General features: G+C 32.6%; 2 protein-coding genes across 2 annotated transcripts; both read right to left on the bottom strand.

Annotated features, from left to right (window-relative positions):
• Positions 1-3,368, bottom strand: LOC145642341 (uncharacterized). Its single transcript, XM_081693477.1, has 3 exons — positions 2,718-3,368; positions 1,583-1,799; positions 1-888 (listed from the first exon to the last, which is right to left on the bottom strand). The coding sequence occupies exons 1-3, from the start codon at positions 3,057-3,059 to the stop codon at positions 398-400; spliced, it is 1,050 nt and encodes a 349-aa protein (XP_081549603.1). The 5' UTR covers positions 3,060-3,368; the 3' UTR covers positions 1-397.
• Positions 3,369-10,494: 7,126 nt separating this feature from the next.
• LOC145556606 (DNA replication complex GINS protein PSF2-like) lies at positions 10,495-15,350 on the bottom strand. Its single transcript, XM_081618257.1, has 9 exons — positions 15,097-15,350; positions 14,951-15,025; positions 14,731-14,845; positions 14,270-14,369; positions 14,159-14,189; positions 13,986-14,078; positions 12,351-12,503; positions 11,551-11,614; positions 10,495-10,823 (listed from the first exon to the last, which is right to left on the bottom strand). The coding sequence occupies exons 1-8, from the start codon at positions 15,142-15,144 to the stop codon at positions 11,594-11,596; spliced, it is 636 nt and encodes a 211-aa protein (XP_081474383.1). The 5' UTR covers positions 15,145-15,350; the 3' UTR covers positions 10,495-10,823; positions 11,551-11,593.
• Between the last annotated feature and the right edge of the window lie 338 nt (positions 15,351-15,688).

The following is a 15,688-nucleotide window of genomic DNA, read 5'->3' on the forward strand; positions in this document are numbered from 1 at the left end:
TGACAAAATCTCCTGGGAACCTAAAAATGACGGTCCAGGAATACATTTTATAGGTGATTGCCAAAATATAGTAAAAATATTACAAGATCCAAAATGAAAGGAAAAAGAATCAAGGATACTTCAGAACCAAGGGAGTCCCGGCAATGAGATTCAAGAACACAAAATTAGCTTACGATAAACATACAGAGCTCTGGACGTGGAATGAGGCCGACATGTTGTTGCTTGTGTTGTACGAAGCTATATTTCTTGAACCCTGAGATGATCCCACTGTCGATTTTATTCCCTATTCTTGAAGAAAAAGAATTTTTGGTTTTGTAAGGTTTAGTAAAAGAAAAAGAAAAAAAAAAGTATCTCTCAACGTAAGTCACAATTCCCGCGGCAAAAACTTTTGTACAGCTCAAAGGATCCTGAAAGAAGAGGCTTTCCTCCTTTCAAGTTTCAGCCTTCTGCTGGCTTCGCTCTTAATAGGCTTCAGCAATCGCTCAGTTCCAATTTCCGACTGAAGGGCGGACTGCAACTGCCTTAGATGGCCACTGCACTGTTGATGGCCAGTGACAGTAGAGCTATTGACAGTCGGCTCTTCCAAAGTTACCTTTCTTTGATAAGGCGAATGCCACTTAGCTTGTAAATAAGCAAGGGACCTCCATGGAGGAAGAGGCATAGAGTTCTGCTTAAGAGAAACCCTGGCAGCTTCAGCCATAACTTGAAGGAACTGTTTCAGCTTTATCAAAGAGCCCACAAACACAACTGGAAGTGATTTCAATATTTTGTCATATGATTCAACAGCTCTAGCTATCTCAAAGTGGCTTCGGAAATCAATGTCAATTATCAAGCGTTCGGTGCTTCCATCATTCAAGTAATTCACCACATCAATATACTCATGGTCACCTTCATTAAGAAAGGAAAAAAAAGAGAATACAATCAGTTCACGTCTACTATACTTGTCACTAAGATAAGACCTCTCCAGAGTCTCCACTAATAAAAGCTTTTTCATTCACATAGAAGAAACTAGACAGATCCCCACATTGTCTGATAGCGAATGGTTAATTGAATTGATTATAAATTAACCAGAAGAGTCTTTATGTTCGAAGAAAACACACTCTAAATTAAATACGATTATTTGACAGACAACGGCCACGCTACAGACAAATTTAACTCACAACTCTTAGATAATGTTGCACACATAGTTCCAAAAGTTCCAACTTCTAGCCAACAAATTTTCTCTCTCTTTCCCCAACATTCAGCATGAACTGAATGAAATTTAGCAAACACTAACAATGAATTACAAAGGCTAACGTTAACAATATCCAATACACACGCGTGTACTTTCTCTCAACATCCCACATGCTTATAGTGCACAGTTATCAGCAAAAAGGTTGGACATTCAAACAGTTCATAAAAAGGATAAATCCAAAAATACTACTAAAAGATGTTCAACAATTCCATGGAGCCCCATGAACCAGCAAAAGCAAGGAGTTTTATTATTGATCGTAAATTATACTCGTAATTGCAGTAGATGTCAACAAAACAGAATGATTAAAAGGTGTGATAAAATGAAGAATTTTAGGGATATGACTTATACCTCCAGGAACCTTGTTACAACCTTGCCATTTCGAAGGACACACTGCAGCATCGTAGCCTGATGATCTGAGAAGCTTTACCAAAGAATAACGAATACAACTTCCATTGCATAGACCAGCCTTAAAAAGCTGGAGATCCTTTCCACCCATCGAAAGTAAAAGGGATTGAACAACTGAATTCAGGTCACTCTCATACTGATCCACCGAGCGCTTAAAGAACTGTACAATGGCATTAAAGAAGAGCTCAACACAATAGCTAGAGGACACACTATGTCAAACATCTTATAGAGGCTATAAATCAAACCATGAAAGCAGAAATGGACCTAATGAATGTCATCCCTACGACTATCAAAACAGCAGCAGTTGATATAACCAAAATTCGGATCATAGTATTACGCTCCAAATATTGAATCTTATGAACAAAACAAAATAACATCTCGAAATTGCAAGTGGTGCATAGGATACAATCCAATAAGCTGCTTCTACCGCAATAATCGTATAACATTAGAATCAAAACTCGAATCAATAAGCAAGTATTTCAATACTCAAATATAATAACACATTTCTCTTGAAGTGACCGTAACTGTAAGAAATCCCAAAATGTCATTGTTCAAGGTTAATCCAATCAAATTCATAGCACAAAGTTCCAAATTTACAGAACTATCAAACAAATTCATCAAAATTCAGCCAAAAAAACGTTCTCTTCACGCTAATTGAATTCACTACTCAACTCCTTGAAGAATTTCACAATTAAACAGGCAATTTTATATAAACTGGAATTGAAATTCGTTCTCTCATATGCAAGCAACTGAAATTCAAACACAAAACGTCTAATTTAAGTAACTTCCTAATGTAACAGTAAGGAAATTCAGCTCAAAAATTAAAATCCATTTATCTAAAAAATTATAATCGCAACAACAATTAACAGCAAAATTCAGCTAATTTCAATTCTTTTATCTCCACAACTAATCAAATTACAAAATTTTCTTCAACTCAAACAATTTTTTCAAAGTAATCTCCCGCAAAAACCACTGTACTAGCTCAGAACAATCCAATTTCCATAAATTTAAACAATTTTCACCAAAATTCAACCAAAAAAATCAAAAAATATAGTTAATTAAAGCGAAGAAAAAGTACCGAAATCTTGTCGGCGAGGTGGTGAAGATCGGAGAAGCCAGATTCGCCATCACTGCTACACAAAGAATCGGCACCATAACTTCCATTATTCTCAAGAAAATCACTAACCATGGCAGCCAAATCATGCTCGCTTTCATGGCTGAACTTTCTCTCTCCTCCGCCACCACCACCGCCAAAACCACCGGCTAACACCGTTCTCCGCCATATATCTCCGGCAGGACTACAAACCTTGACTTCCATATCATTCACCTCCGTCGTCGACGCCGGAAAAACCTTGGCGCTTCGATCGAACCACAAATTTCCGAACCCTAATTTTTTGCCTGTTGTTCGTATTTTTATCATTCAATTAAAATTCGAAAACTTTTCAATTCAAAGATTTTCGGCCAAATTTGACCGGAGAAATATTCAAAAATTCAATTAACAATCAGCTGAAATTGTTAAATGTATGAATATAATTGAATTCAAAATCTATGAAATGATTTTTTTTTTCTTTTTGTATTTTGTTTATGAGTATTATTATTTATTTGTTTAATAATATTCAAATTAATTTGGTGCGTTTTATGATCCAAAGGGTGTGTTGGTGAAAAAAAATAAAATTGAAGAGAGAGAAAAAAGTGGTAAACATACCCAAAGGATGAAGAGAACGAAAGAGTTGCGAAATTTGGTCATATAAAGAGAGTGGAGAGAGAAATCTTTTTTATATGACGAAAATACCCCCACCTATTTTCCAGAATTATGGAGATGTTACTGATTTGTAAGTTTTGATTAAATAAAAAAAAAAAGAAATTAATTGAGTCATTTTGTAATTTGTAGTTCAGCGGGAAGACGGGAGATTTTGGATTAGGTTTTGAATTAGGACGGTAAATTTGGCCAGATTCTTTACCATTTTTTTTGATAAGTTATGCTAACCCAATATTTTGAGTTGTTATTTTTTTTTTTTAAAGGTGAGGAAAAGATGAAACATTATGAACTTGTGTATTAGTCATTAATGCTGGATGTGATACAAAATAATGGTGATAAATCATAAACTTATACCCTACATATAAAATTTGTAAAAAAAAAAACCTTAGCTTGAATATGTTACATAGTCATAATATGAGGAATTAATTTGGGTAGGGTTGGATTATATATATTTTTTTGACCAAACAATAACCGACACATGACAGTGTAGACCATAACCGATGACGGAATCTGTTAAGTGGTGGTAAATCAAATTTCGGAAAATTTTATGGCATTAAAATTAATTTTTTTTATAGGGTTGTTAAAAACCATTTTCGGGTTATTTTTAGGTGTAAAAATCTAAAATTTTCTTATTTTTTCTTTATTTTTTTTTACGCAATTCTCTACATCTTCTTAAATATGGAGTATGGTTTCCTATACAAACAATCAAAATAAAAGTGCAAGTGTTTTCACAAATTTTTAGATACGAATAAACGAGTTTAATTTTCAAATAAGGGTTTGTTCACTTCAGCTTAATTTCAGTTTAGTTCAGTTCAGCTTCAATCAGTTTAGTTCAGATCTTAATTTTCTTCTCTCATAAACATTTCAGCTCTTTTCAGTTCAGTTAAGCTCCAATTAGTTTAATTCAACTCAGTTCAATATTTATGAACAACCATAAGTCTTTGATCATATAAGTCTAATACGATCTTGAGGTCTTCATTCAACCCTAAACCATACACCGTATTCCGTATGAAGTACTTGAGTACGTAAATAATACGGAGTACATACTTGAAACTTGAAAGGTAAGAATGCAATATAGAAGAAGGGCAATGAAGTAAAAAAAGGATAAGAGAAAGAGTAATGCACAAAAATAGGAAGATGAATCATAATGACAACATTATTAAAAACAATAAAAATGTTATGGCTTGGGGAGCAAGGTAAAGTTATAGAGGATTAAGGAGAGAGAAATTTCAGGAATCTTTTTAGGGAGGATTACACTCTGGCTGGATATAATACAATCAACAATAATCAATAAATCAATAATTTATAAATCAATAATCAATCCTCTGTTTTTAATTTTTATTTTTGAAAAAAATGATTGATAGCTGATTGGATGAACCCATCCAAAACGCGCCTCACACGGCTCCCTCCCTACTACAGAACACTACTCCTAGTCACTAGGAATTTAACAGCTTTTTTGAGTTTACTTACTAAAGTTGAGTTGAGTTGGAGTTGTCTGTTTCTTTTTCTTTCCTTTTCAAAAAAATAATGACGACATTTTCCCATCATCTTTTTACTTCTTAAGGTTGGATTGTGGGTCCCTCTATCCCTCTCTCATCAATCATTCGTGATTTTGGTGGGTTAATTCATCTTTATGGGTTTGATTTGAATTTTTTGCTTATTATAAATACAAGTAAATTGTGTGTGATTTGATTTATGCTAGAGATACCAAATACTCCTATGACGTATACTCCGTAATCAATAAAGGGAAATTTAAACTGATTTAAACAGATATAAGTATATTTTTTTTTTTTAAATTAGGACTTGTTCTCATTGACTGAACTCAGCTGAGCTGAGCTGAGCTGAACTGAACTCATCTGAGTCAGCTGAGCTGAACTGAACTAAACTGAATATTTTATAAAATAAGGAAATTAAGAACTGAACTGAACTGAACTGAGCTGAATTAAGCTGAACTAAACTAAGCTGAACTGAACTGAATTTCAACGTATGAAAACAGGCCCTTACTTTGATTAATTTGTTCCAAAAAAAACTTTCTACCAATTTTGATTAATTTAAACATATTAAGTTTATTTGAATTTTTTTTTTTCATTCTCAAATAAGTTGCAAAAAAAAAAACCCTTTTAGTTACGAGTATTATTTTAAGAATTATGTCACATTCAAAGCTTTATATATTTTTCAAAGTATGGATAAGGAAATAATACGTGGAGCAAAAGAATTTTTCAACAATGATATTATTTAATTTTAGCTACAATGATATTATTTAATTCAGAGTATCAAAGTATGAGAAGATTTTCAAGTTTTAGCAAGATATAAACTTTGTAATAGCTTCCAAACAAGATAAATCATCATGCATAGCATATAAGATTAATCCGTGTAATAAACTCCTAATACGTCTTAAAACCCCGTTGTAACTTGCTTAACGTTTGTATCATAACACAAATATGTCCCATATTATATTATCCTAACTTCCTACAAAATAGGGGCAAACCCCTCTTAATTATTTTCAAAACTACCTCAATTAACCAAACATTTTATTTCTTCCTCATAAAATAGATTTGCCATGTTTAATAAATTCACCCATTCATAAAACAATCATCCATAAGACCATTAACATTATCCAAAATGCCACCCCATAATCACCTTATCCAATACCTAATCCTCACGTCTTGTACAAAAGCTAGCGTGTTAATAAACAATTTTTGCTTGAAAAAGTAGGAATAAGCTAGAGGAGTTGGGAATTAAAATTTGATTAATTAGATCTTGTATATTTTATTATCCGTTTTCTTCGCATTTAGCCATTGACTTTTACGATAAGCCATGGTTGATTAGTTGGTATTTTTCATTATTTTGGCTAAGCAATTGAATTAATAATAACTTAGGTAACATGTTTAAGATATGTTTTCAAATAAAGTATGCTTTCATCGAGCCTTAAAGTCAATGCATTTCATACGGCAACTAGTCGAGTTTTGAAACAATGCTCAATAGTTATGCATCAAAAATCTCAACGTAGGCCATTGAGTCAACGTTGAAGGCATCTCATATAGTCATATGGATTAGTCACTCCATTATATAGTAGGGAATAGGGATGATGATAGAATCTAACTCGCGAGCTACTTGAACACAAGCTTTGCTCGATGCCTCAATATACGTATTGCTATGATTTAACCATAATGGAGCTCAATTTGATAGAGTCGCGAACATGATAGAAATGTTTGAACTTAAGTATGCTTACATGTTATGAAGATTTGAAAATACTATCAAGGATCACAAAATATAAGCAAAACATTAATTATATAAATGAACTTGGATATTTGATCTACTAGAAATTTACTCGAGCTCCCCAATGGATGTTACGTTACAGTCAAGTTAAAACACTCATAAAACTTTACTCATCTCCTACCACATATCTACTATAAATAAAATATGATACACACTATGTTTGATTAAATCATCTATACTCTATAATATATAGCAATTTAGGGCTTCCTAACGTTTAAAAACAAAAAAAGACTGAGTATAATATACCAATGCGAAAAGTATCAACCAACAATACATCAAATAAAATCTCTTGAAATATCAATTGATAGATCAATTAGTATCTTACTTTCAACTACAAAAGATTCCACTACTTTAAACAATAAGGAAATAGAACATATTACAAAACGGGGAAAGGGGAATATAAATAATTAGCTAAAGATTGTCCATTAATCAAAGAATATTGAGATAATTAAAGTCAAGAGATTAGGTCTTATGCTAATGCAGAAGGAATAATCAGACTTTAAGATCGCCAATTGGATATAGCTGGCATATGTTTGCACTTGGAAAGAAGTTACATTATCTATTTATTTTTTATGAACTTATTTTTTTGATAATGATATTGAATTATTTATTTAATGATTTTGCATATGCTCTGAACTATAAACTAAAAAGTTAACACATTTGTTGGCTGAATAAATTAATTTGGCAGGTAAACATCTAATTGCCAAGTGTAATCTTATGAAGTCAATGATCAGATGAAGCTAGGAGTATGAAATAATACTTCAAATTAATTAGGCAGGTTGACTAATTTAATAATATGAAGAAATCTAGTCAAACAAATATTACGAGTTCACAACCAATCCAATCTCAAGAATTTATTTAAAATATTACAATTAGTACAAGAGTTTTAGTTGAGCTAACTTGTAGGATGAACTATATTAACATCCTATCTACACCTACATCTTGATTGTCACTTTAGTTTTTCCATATCGAATCTTGACTTTAACTTTTTTTTTTTTTTTTTTTTTTTTTTTTTTTTTTTTTAATAAATGGTGACTTTTTTTTTAAGACAAATAAAGGGTTTTCTTTAGAAAAAAAAAAAAGGATGACTTCTTGTTCTTTTTTGACAAGAAATAACTCGATACTCGTATAATATAACCAGATAATAAGTACATTTGAGTTTGTATTAGTAATACAAACTCAGTAATATTTTATTTATAATTTATCAATACATTGATTGAAATCATAGCCTTGACTCTCAACCAAAAAAAAAAAAAGCCTTGATATCTAAGAATAAGTTCTTAAAAATAAATTTCTTTTAATCCAAGTTACAAGCACTAGTAAAAATAATACTCGCAATAGCAGTAATTTCAAATGAATTTGTATCTCAATAATCATTGACGTGAAACTTTCCATGAATTATACATGTATATACACTTATCACCAATCTAATACAGCGAATACCACCCGTCTTCTAAAAAAATGTCAACAAAATTAGCCAGCATATGCACTCAAGTTTCCATATCTTAACAAGCAAATGACACAAAGATTAAAGAGTGGCTTCTCTGTTCTAATACAAGTTTGCAATGCATGTTCCATTTAGCATCAATGTAGCTTAAAATCTCTGAAATAGAAAACATCTTTCCTCAAAACTTAATATTTGAACCATCTAAATTTTCTCAAAAATGAGTACAAAATCTAATAAAAGAAGTTCAATTTTGATCATTGTGATGACAACCAAATTTACTCGAAATGCTAAAACTAGCTGTCGACATACAACAAAGGAAATTCATTCATGCACCTTTCTCTCTAATCTTTGTGGATCTAATCCAAACAATAACTCAACAATATCATACTATAAAAATAACCAATAAATGAATAATGGGATTCCTCACATGTTCTTGGATCACTACTAGTAACAACTTTGAGATCAGTCTTTTTTTTTATGAAAAAGACTATCCTACGTATTATATAGGGTAGGGTAGATAGAGTGGGGACAAAGAAAGGAAACATAAAGTGGTGTAAATTTAGGTATTTCTCTTTCATGCCTACCCATTTCTTTTTAGTATTAATTTATAGAGGTATATCCGTATATGCTAGCATCTCCTTCCTTCCTTTTGTTTTACTACCTAATACTTCGTATAAAAACAAGAATTTGGCCTTTGTTTTTATCGGTAGTTAGGAGTAATCCCTTCGTTTCATAATATCTTACCACATAACAAAGAAGATTGTATTGTGTTAAGTATTTTATACTTATCCTGTTTATCAAAATATCAATCTATTATTACTGTATATTTGCAAATACTAATTAATTGTAAATCATACAATTATTAACAACTCGTTAATAGATATGCATTAATATAGAAGACACTTAACTTTTTAAAAAAAAAAAAAAGAAGACACTTAACTAAGTCAAGTGATTTCTTTGAAATGGACATGTCTATAAATTAAATTTCACATAACTAAAATATTTTTAAATATTTTCAAATTCAGAAATGTTTTAATCAAACAATAAATAAAAGAGATAAAATATGGTCCCTCTCTATCCTCTCTTTTTCCTTGTTACTTCAAAGCAACATGGATTTCTATGAAGCCTACAAATATTATTATGGCCACTAGACACACACTTGGCATCCGTTAAATGCAAGAAAATATCTGTAATTTTCTTAGATCACCTTCATATATAAATGATTTAGCATATCTTTATCAATCTATTAATACATATAATAAATACAAGCAGAACTATTTATTCATATTGTATGCAATTTAAGTAATGTTTTTACGGAGTTCATCCTAATCCTGTGACAAGTGGTTAGGAAAATGTCAGCGTTACTTACTCTACTGGCAAATGTGTCTGAAAGGATAGTGCAATAAAGATGAAAACTACAACCACAAAATACAACTTGAATTTTACTTTGTATTTAACTTAACCCAACTATAAAGGCTAGTTCATTCTTCATGGGAGAATTACCAATAAAGTTGATTTTTCTAAAAAGGGTGCTTTAATTTATACATGGGTGAGGAAGGTACTCCTCATCCACCTCTCTATTAAACCTAACATCAAAAGGAAGATATGGACATGTAAAGCAACTAATCCACCCGCAATCGAGGTTATTGTATACTCCCTTTATCCCACAATGTTTTAGTGTCTTGCGCATTCGTGAATTAAAGCAAAAGAATGAAAATTTTATTGACGAACTTACTCAAAGGGCCTGTGTTGTATAGTTGTATATGCATTATTGACAATATTATTGTCAATTGGACCTATTGGTATATTATCACAATATTGCAGCAAAAAGGCAAATATTATCTTCAGTCATGTCAGTGATATACCATTATACTAATAATTCCTATCATTATTTTTCATAATAAATCCTCGTGGTCATATTTCAATCACAAAACCTTTTTTTTTTCCTAAAAATTGTTTTTTCCACGTTCAATGTAAGAATGTTGTGGCCAATGTACCCAGCTGATAAAATGAAACATCAATGGGCCAAATTAATGTATAAAAGCTTGTATATGACAAGCAGAACTTGAATGATAACAAGTTCCAAACATTTACCAGATAGCAGATGCCAACACCTTGGGCATTGTTTGTTTCTCCCTACCAACATTATTCCTAAAATGATTAACAGCATCAAAACTGCTTACCGTGTTTCTTACAAATTCAACAAAGCTAAAACCACCGACCGTATTTTACATAAATTTTATACCACAACCTACAGATGCTCCACAGCAATTTCCTACCTAAATGAACGGAGAAAGCGCAGATTTTTTTATATAATGGTGAAGAATCAACGAAACAGAAATGGTTTTGTTACACTTCCTCACAACTATATGCTAAAACATTAGATAAATACTTTATATAAGGGATAAAAAAAATATAAGTTAGTTCAACAAATGTGATTGAGAACCCAACTATCTGGGCACTAGACACGGAGATTCTCTCTATGATTTGCAAGTTATTATAAAAATTATCCAAAACAAAATGTTCATGTTTATCATCAATCATCCACGACAACCCATGACCAAAGAACAAACAACGCTAAAATAGGACTAAAGAAATGAGATTTGTTCAATGACTTACATAGTTTATGTGCAAGATACATCAGTTAGCCTAAATTATACTGTAGAAAGCCATGTGCTTGTTGAGCAGAAGGTAGCAACCTGCCAGGAATGAGTGAATTTTCAATTTCAAACTTTCAGAATCGTTGGGCAAAATGACATTTTAAAAGAACTAAACTAAACGCAATCAACTACTTCTCGAGAAAAACATGTACTTGACATTCATGGATTAAAAAAATCAAGTTGTTATGCACTTCTATGCATAGTCATTACAGTTTGCTCTAAATACTATTGTTGTACGAGGAATAATAATTAAAGCACAAAGTGGCAACTCATATTATGGTTAAAGCAGCCTCTTATTATTGTTAAAGACGGCCAGTTAATACATGATCGTCTATCCTTGAATAGAAAAACCGCCATATAAAGGCTGGCATGCAAACCACGAAGATAAAAAATAATTTAAAGTCAATCTTGTTTTTCTACTTTTTAACCTTCGATAAGCTGTTTCTTCTTTAATCAATGACTGGTTAAAGTCAATGCTAAAGTTTCAAACACTTATTGGAACTCCTTTATTGAATAAGTTGATGTCCTTGTATGTTCTTGAACACTGTTTAAGACCATTGTTATATATTCCATATAAGGGCTTTGTTTGACAGAAGGAGCTTCGCACAAGTTTAAGCTCAAAATTAGACTGTTTCTATAGATTTTTATCAGATATTCTGCTGAGATGATAAAAATTAAAGCCTTCAAATGCATGTTAAATTTCCGACTTGTTAATGCTTAGCTAGCATGGATCAAATTTCAAGAACTTGATCAATTGGAAGCTTACCTACAAGGAGGTACAACTAATCTGCTCTTGGGGATTGACTTTCCTACCGACGACGCAAATCCCTCTGTAGATAAAAAGGGAAGAAAGTACAGGGCATTAGACAATTATAATTTTCCAAGTCATGCAGTCAATGATGAATACCTTTCTTACTTCAACCTAATTTCTATATGCAAGTCTTTAGATATCATGCCTACTATAGCATAAGTTAAAGTAGCCTACTATATGCAAAAGTAGCTTCTGTCTCAGGACAAATTTAACATCAACAGAGGCATGATATATATTAGATACAAAGGCACATGCAGAAAAGCCACTTGTCAATGGTGAGAACAAAGTGCATCCTTCAATTACAAGCAAAAACATGGACAATCATGGTGCACAATTGTGGAATGGTATATTTCTAGGACAGCTGATCGGTGAGTTAAGGACGTCTAAAGAGTTAAAGCTCAACAGTCTGAACACCAGCATGCTAATAATTATTAAGAGTACAACTAGTGGATAATTGTCAAGTTTTAGTCAGAATTCAATGGTCAAAACAAGTAGATGTATACGGGCAAGACATGTAATCAATACTAATAGTTTCACAACTCACTGTGGAAGAGAAGAAAAGGCAACATTAAGCAAGGAAAAGTAGGAAAACACTGAACCTTTAAATCAGCCTAACAGCTAACACTAGCTTTTACACTAGATGATGAAGCCTGAACCAGAATCCAGGACAAGCTTGAGAGCACATTGCTCCAAGAGCTTCTAAGGCTCCAACCCTTTTAGAATTAACAAATGTACATTTGCAATAAGAAACTTACTCTGGGCCCACGGTCAGTAGCCTGTGGTTGTCTAGTGGGCATTTGAACAGGCTGTTGAATCATCTCTGGACTGTCATGCTTGTAGAATGACTGGAGTGTTCTCACAACAAATGGGCGCACTATATTCACCTCCATTGCAGAAAGATTTTTCAGCTGATACCAACTCACAGGCAAACAAAATTAATCAGAACCAATGGATACACCTCATGTTTTCACTTAATCAAAGGTCAAAATTCAAACAAACAGATCCACATATACACAAGTTCAAACATGGCAAAATAAAAACTTGGCACAATCCAGTCCATTATAAGTGATCGTGGCAGGGTCCATACTGAAAATTAGCAGCATTACACCCCCCCCCCCGGCGCGTGTCCTGAGAAAAGAGCAGCATAATAATATGCAAGGGAGTTGCCTCCTGAATTTATAGCCATATACTTATCAATTTTTAACAGCAACCAGAAAGATTGATAAAGAAAGACATAACACAATCTTTTCTGTTAGTCGGGTAGAAAATTAGGAGTTTCAATAGTGATAGTAACAAGCTGACACCAACAGTTGGACCAAAAATCAACATCACATCGACAAAAGCCCTTGTATTTTTATAGATCAAAACAATAAGAATATCCAGATAAAAACTTGAATACAAACCTTTACACAAACAAATTCCTTTGTTTTTTACTATACTATCATCATCATCATTCTAGAAAAAAAAAAACTAAACATAATTATATATTTTAAGAAAATATAATAAGCCAAAGATGCTACATTAATAGCGAATGATAAAATTTACGTGCAATTCCATTTCATCATAACCAGTCAGATCCAAACTTCCAAAGCAAAAAATATTCAATGTTTGTTTGTTAGTTTTGATGATAAACCATCTACTGTATTAAAAGTTGACTATATTTGCTAAGAATTCTGAAAGCATTCAAACCATATAAAACTGTAAGACGTCACACAATTGTCACGCTAAAATGTGCCTCAAGATATGATATATCAGTATTTAATATTTTTAATTTGTCTTAACTGTTATTATCTGAGCTTATTTAGCTAGAGAAAGTACTTAACAAGAGCAATAGAACACAATGATCACTGCCTCATCAAGTTCTATTGCTGAGCACAAAATATAGCAAACACTACAGTTCCACAGCCTTATAATATTCCCTATTTGGCAAGATAGCTTCACCATACTTAAGATCCAAATTCCATTAAAATGATAAATGTATCATGCTCAAAGCTGCCTTCTTCTGTCATATTGAGTCATAAAAAGTTTCAATGGTGTTCATTGATCTCTGAAATCATCATAATGATCTTAAAAATTCCCTTGCTATAACTAACATCTTATTCTCGGAGCTGTCACATGCCTAACCCTAACCCTCCCCACCCCCACCCCATCCCCATACCCGTCCCAAATGGCTGAATGGGAAAGTGTTACTTCAGCTTATGGATATGCCAGGACAAAGCCAATAAACTGTAGAAAATACACATTTGCTTTTTCTAAAATAAAGCAAACTGAAGGGCAAAAAACCACCAGCACATTCTCTTAATATGATATGATTCATGAAAGGCACAACTAAGAATAACAATTATGAGGTCTTTGTTAAATGAAGTTTAGTTTGAAGCAACAAACAATACCTTCACTGCATGCGTTCGAGCAGATATGGTCTCCAAGCCAGACTCGACTTTATGGAACCTCACATCCCTAATGTCTTCAATGAGAGACCTCACCTGCATAACATGAGTGGGCTAAAGTTTTAGCAGGGCAAACATCAAATGCAAAAAATATGTTTCGAAAATCTTCAACTGACCATGTATATGTCTGGAATATCATCCCTGGCACTGGCATAAACAAATTATATATGTCAGTTGAACCTCTTAAAAGGTCATGGATCAAGTAAACACTGTTTATTAGGACTTACTGGTCAAAGAGAAGCCGAGAAATTTCGATATAATGGAAAGGTAGTGGCTGAAATTCCTTAGGGGAATCTCGTTCAGACTCCAAAACTTGTGTTAACCTCTCTGATATTCACAAATGTATATGTCAAGTCGTTAACAAACCCCGTGAAATTATGTCATAACACAATGCAATAAAATCAAATTATTTATATAAATATTGCCATATCTTCATATTCCAACAATTTAATAGGCAATAACAGAGATACAGACACAATGCACGCACATGTTGACAAAACTTCATATTATAAATCCAGTTTACTGCAAATTTTATCGAAAGTAAGTTCTCTAAACAACAAGACAACTTCTTAATTGGGTGACTTTTATGTGATTTGAGGCAACAAGAGTTTGCAGTACACTATACGCCGGTTGTATACTAACCAATCTCATATTCAATTGACAATAAAACTCAGATAAAAGTACTCACCAATGGACATCCACTCGGGTGGTCGAATCGTGCACTTCCCCCTTTTCTTCAATGCCACAGCAAGCCACAAAGGTACTTCTGTTGCTATTTGGGGGCGGAATGGACCATAATCACCCTAATAATCACACCAGACCACTAAATTCAACTCTCTAATAAAACCAATTAGGGTTTAACCATAAAATTGACAACAAATAAATAAAAAATTAATCAGCAAAATTACCGATATCAAATTGAGAGGCTCCATTCTCATATTAGGTACAATTTCAATCATTTCATCTTCAGCCAAGAATTCCATCTACAAAATCCAATTAATTGCATTTCTAACAAAAAACGAATATAAATTGAGGAAGATGATGTGAAGATTACCTCGGCTGCTGTAAATACTGAAGACTGGGGATCTGATTGGCCCGCCATTTCTGGAAAATTTGCTAATTGATTAGCTGAAAATTGAAATGCTTAAATTTGAAGTTCGTCGCCTGAATTTTGCCTAAAATGATTGATAGAATGTAGTTTGGGGAAAATTTTGGTTGCGTGAAATTGCAAACCCTAAATAATGATGGCGGGAAATGAATAGACTAACTAATGTCACTAATATTCACCTTTTGAATTTTTCGCCTAAAGGTCACTTGATTTTTTCAAGATCTGAACTTATTAACCTAAAACTTATTTTGGTGACTATAAATTAAATTGGGTAGCCCTAATTAATCCTTATCACGACTTAACCGAACTTTTCTTAACTTATTTTTCCTGAACCTAACTGATCTGAACTTATTAACCCCTAGAATAAGGTGAACATAACAGGGTCTACGTAGTCTATAGTAATCAACATTTCTGCATATGAAAATATTAAGAAGGATTTAACCATATAAGTCAATCGTCAACCATGCAAATCACAAAGTCTAATTAAAAAAGAGGAAAAAAAACCCATAAAATATCAAATACTACATCCGTTTCATAT

The sequence above is a fragment of the Chenopodium album genome, chromosome 8 (genome assembly GCF_948465745.1).
Source record: "Chenopodium album chromosome 8, dcCheAlbu1.1, whole genome shotgun sequence".
Lineage (NCBI taxonomy): Eukaryota > Viridiplantae > Streptophyta > Magnoliopsida > Caryophyllales > Amaranthaceae > Chenopodium > Chenopodium album.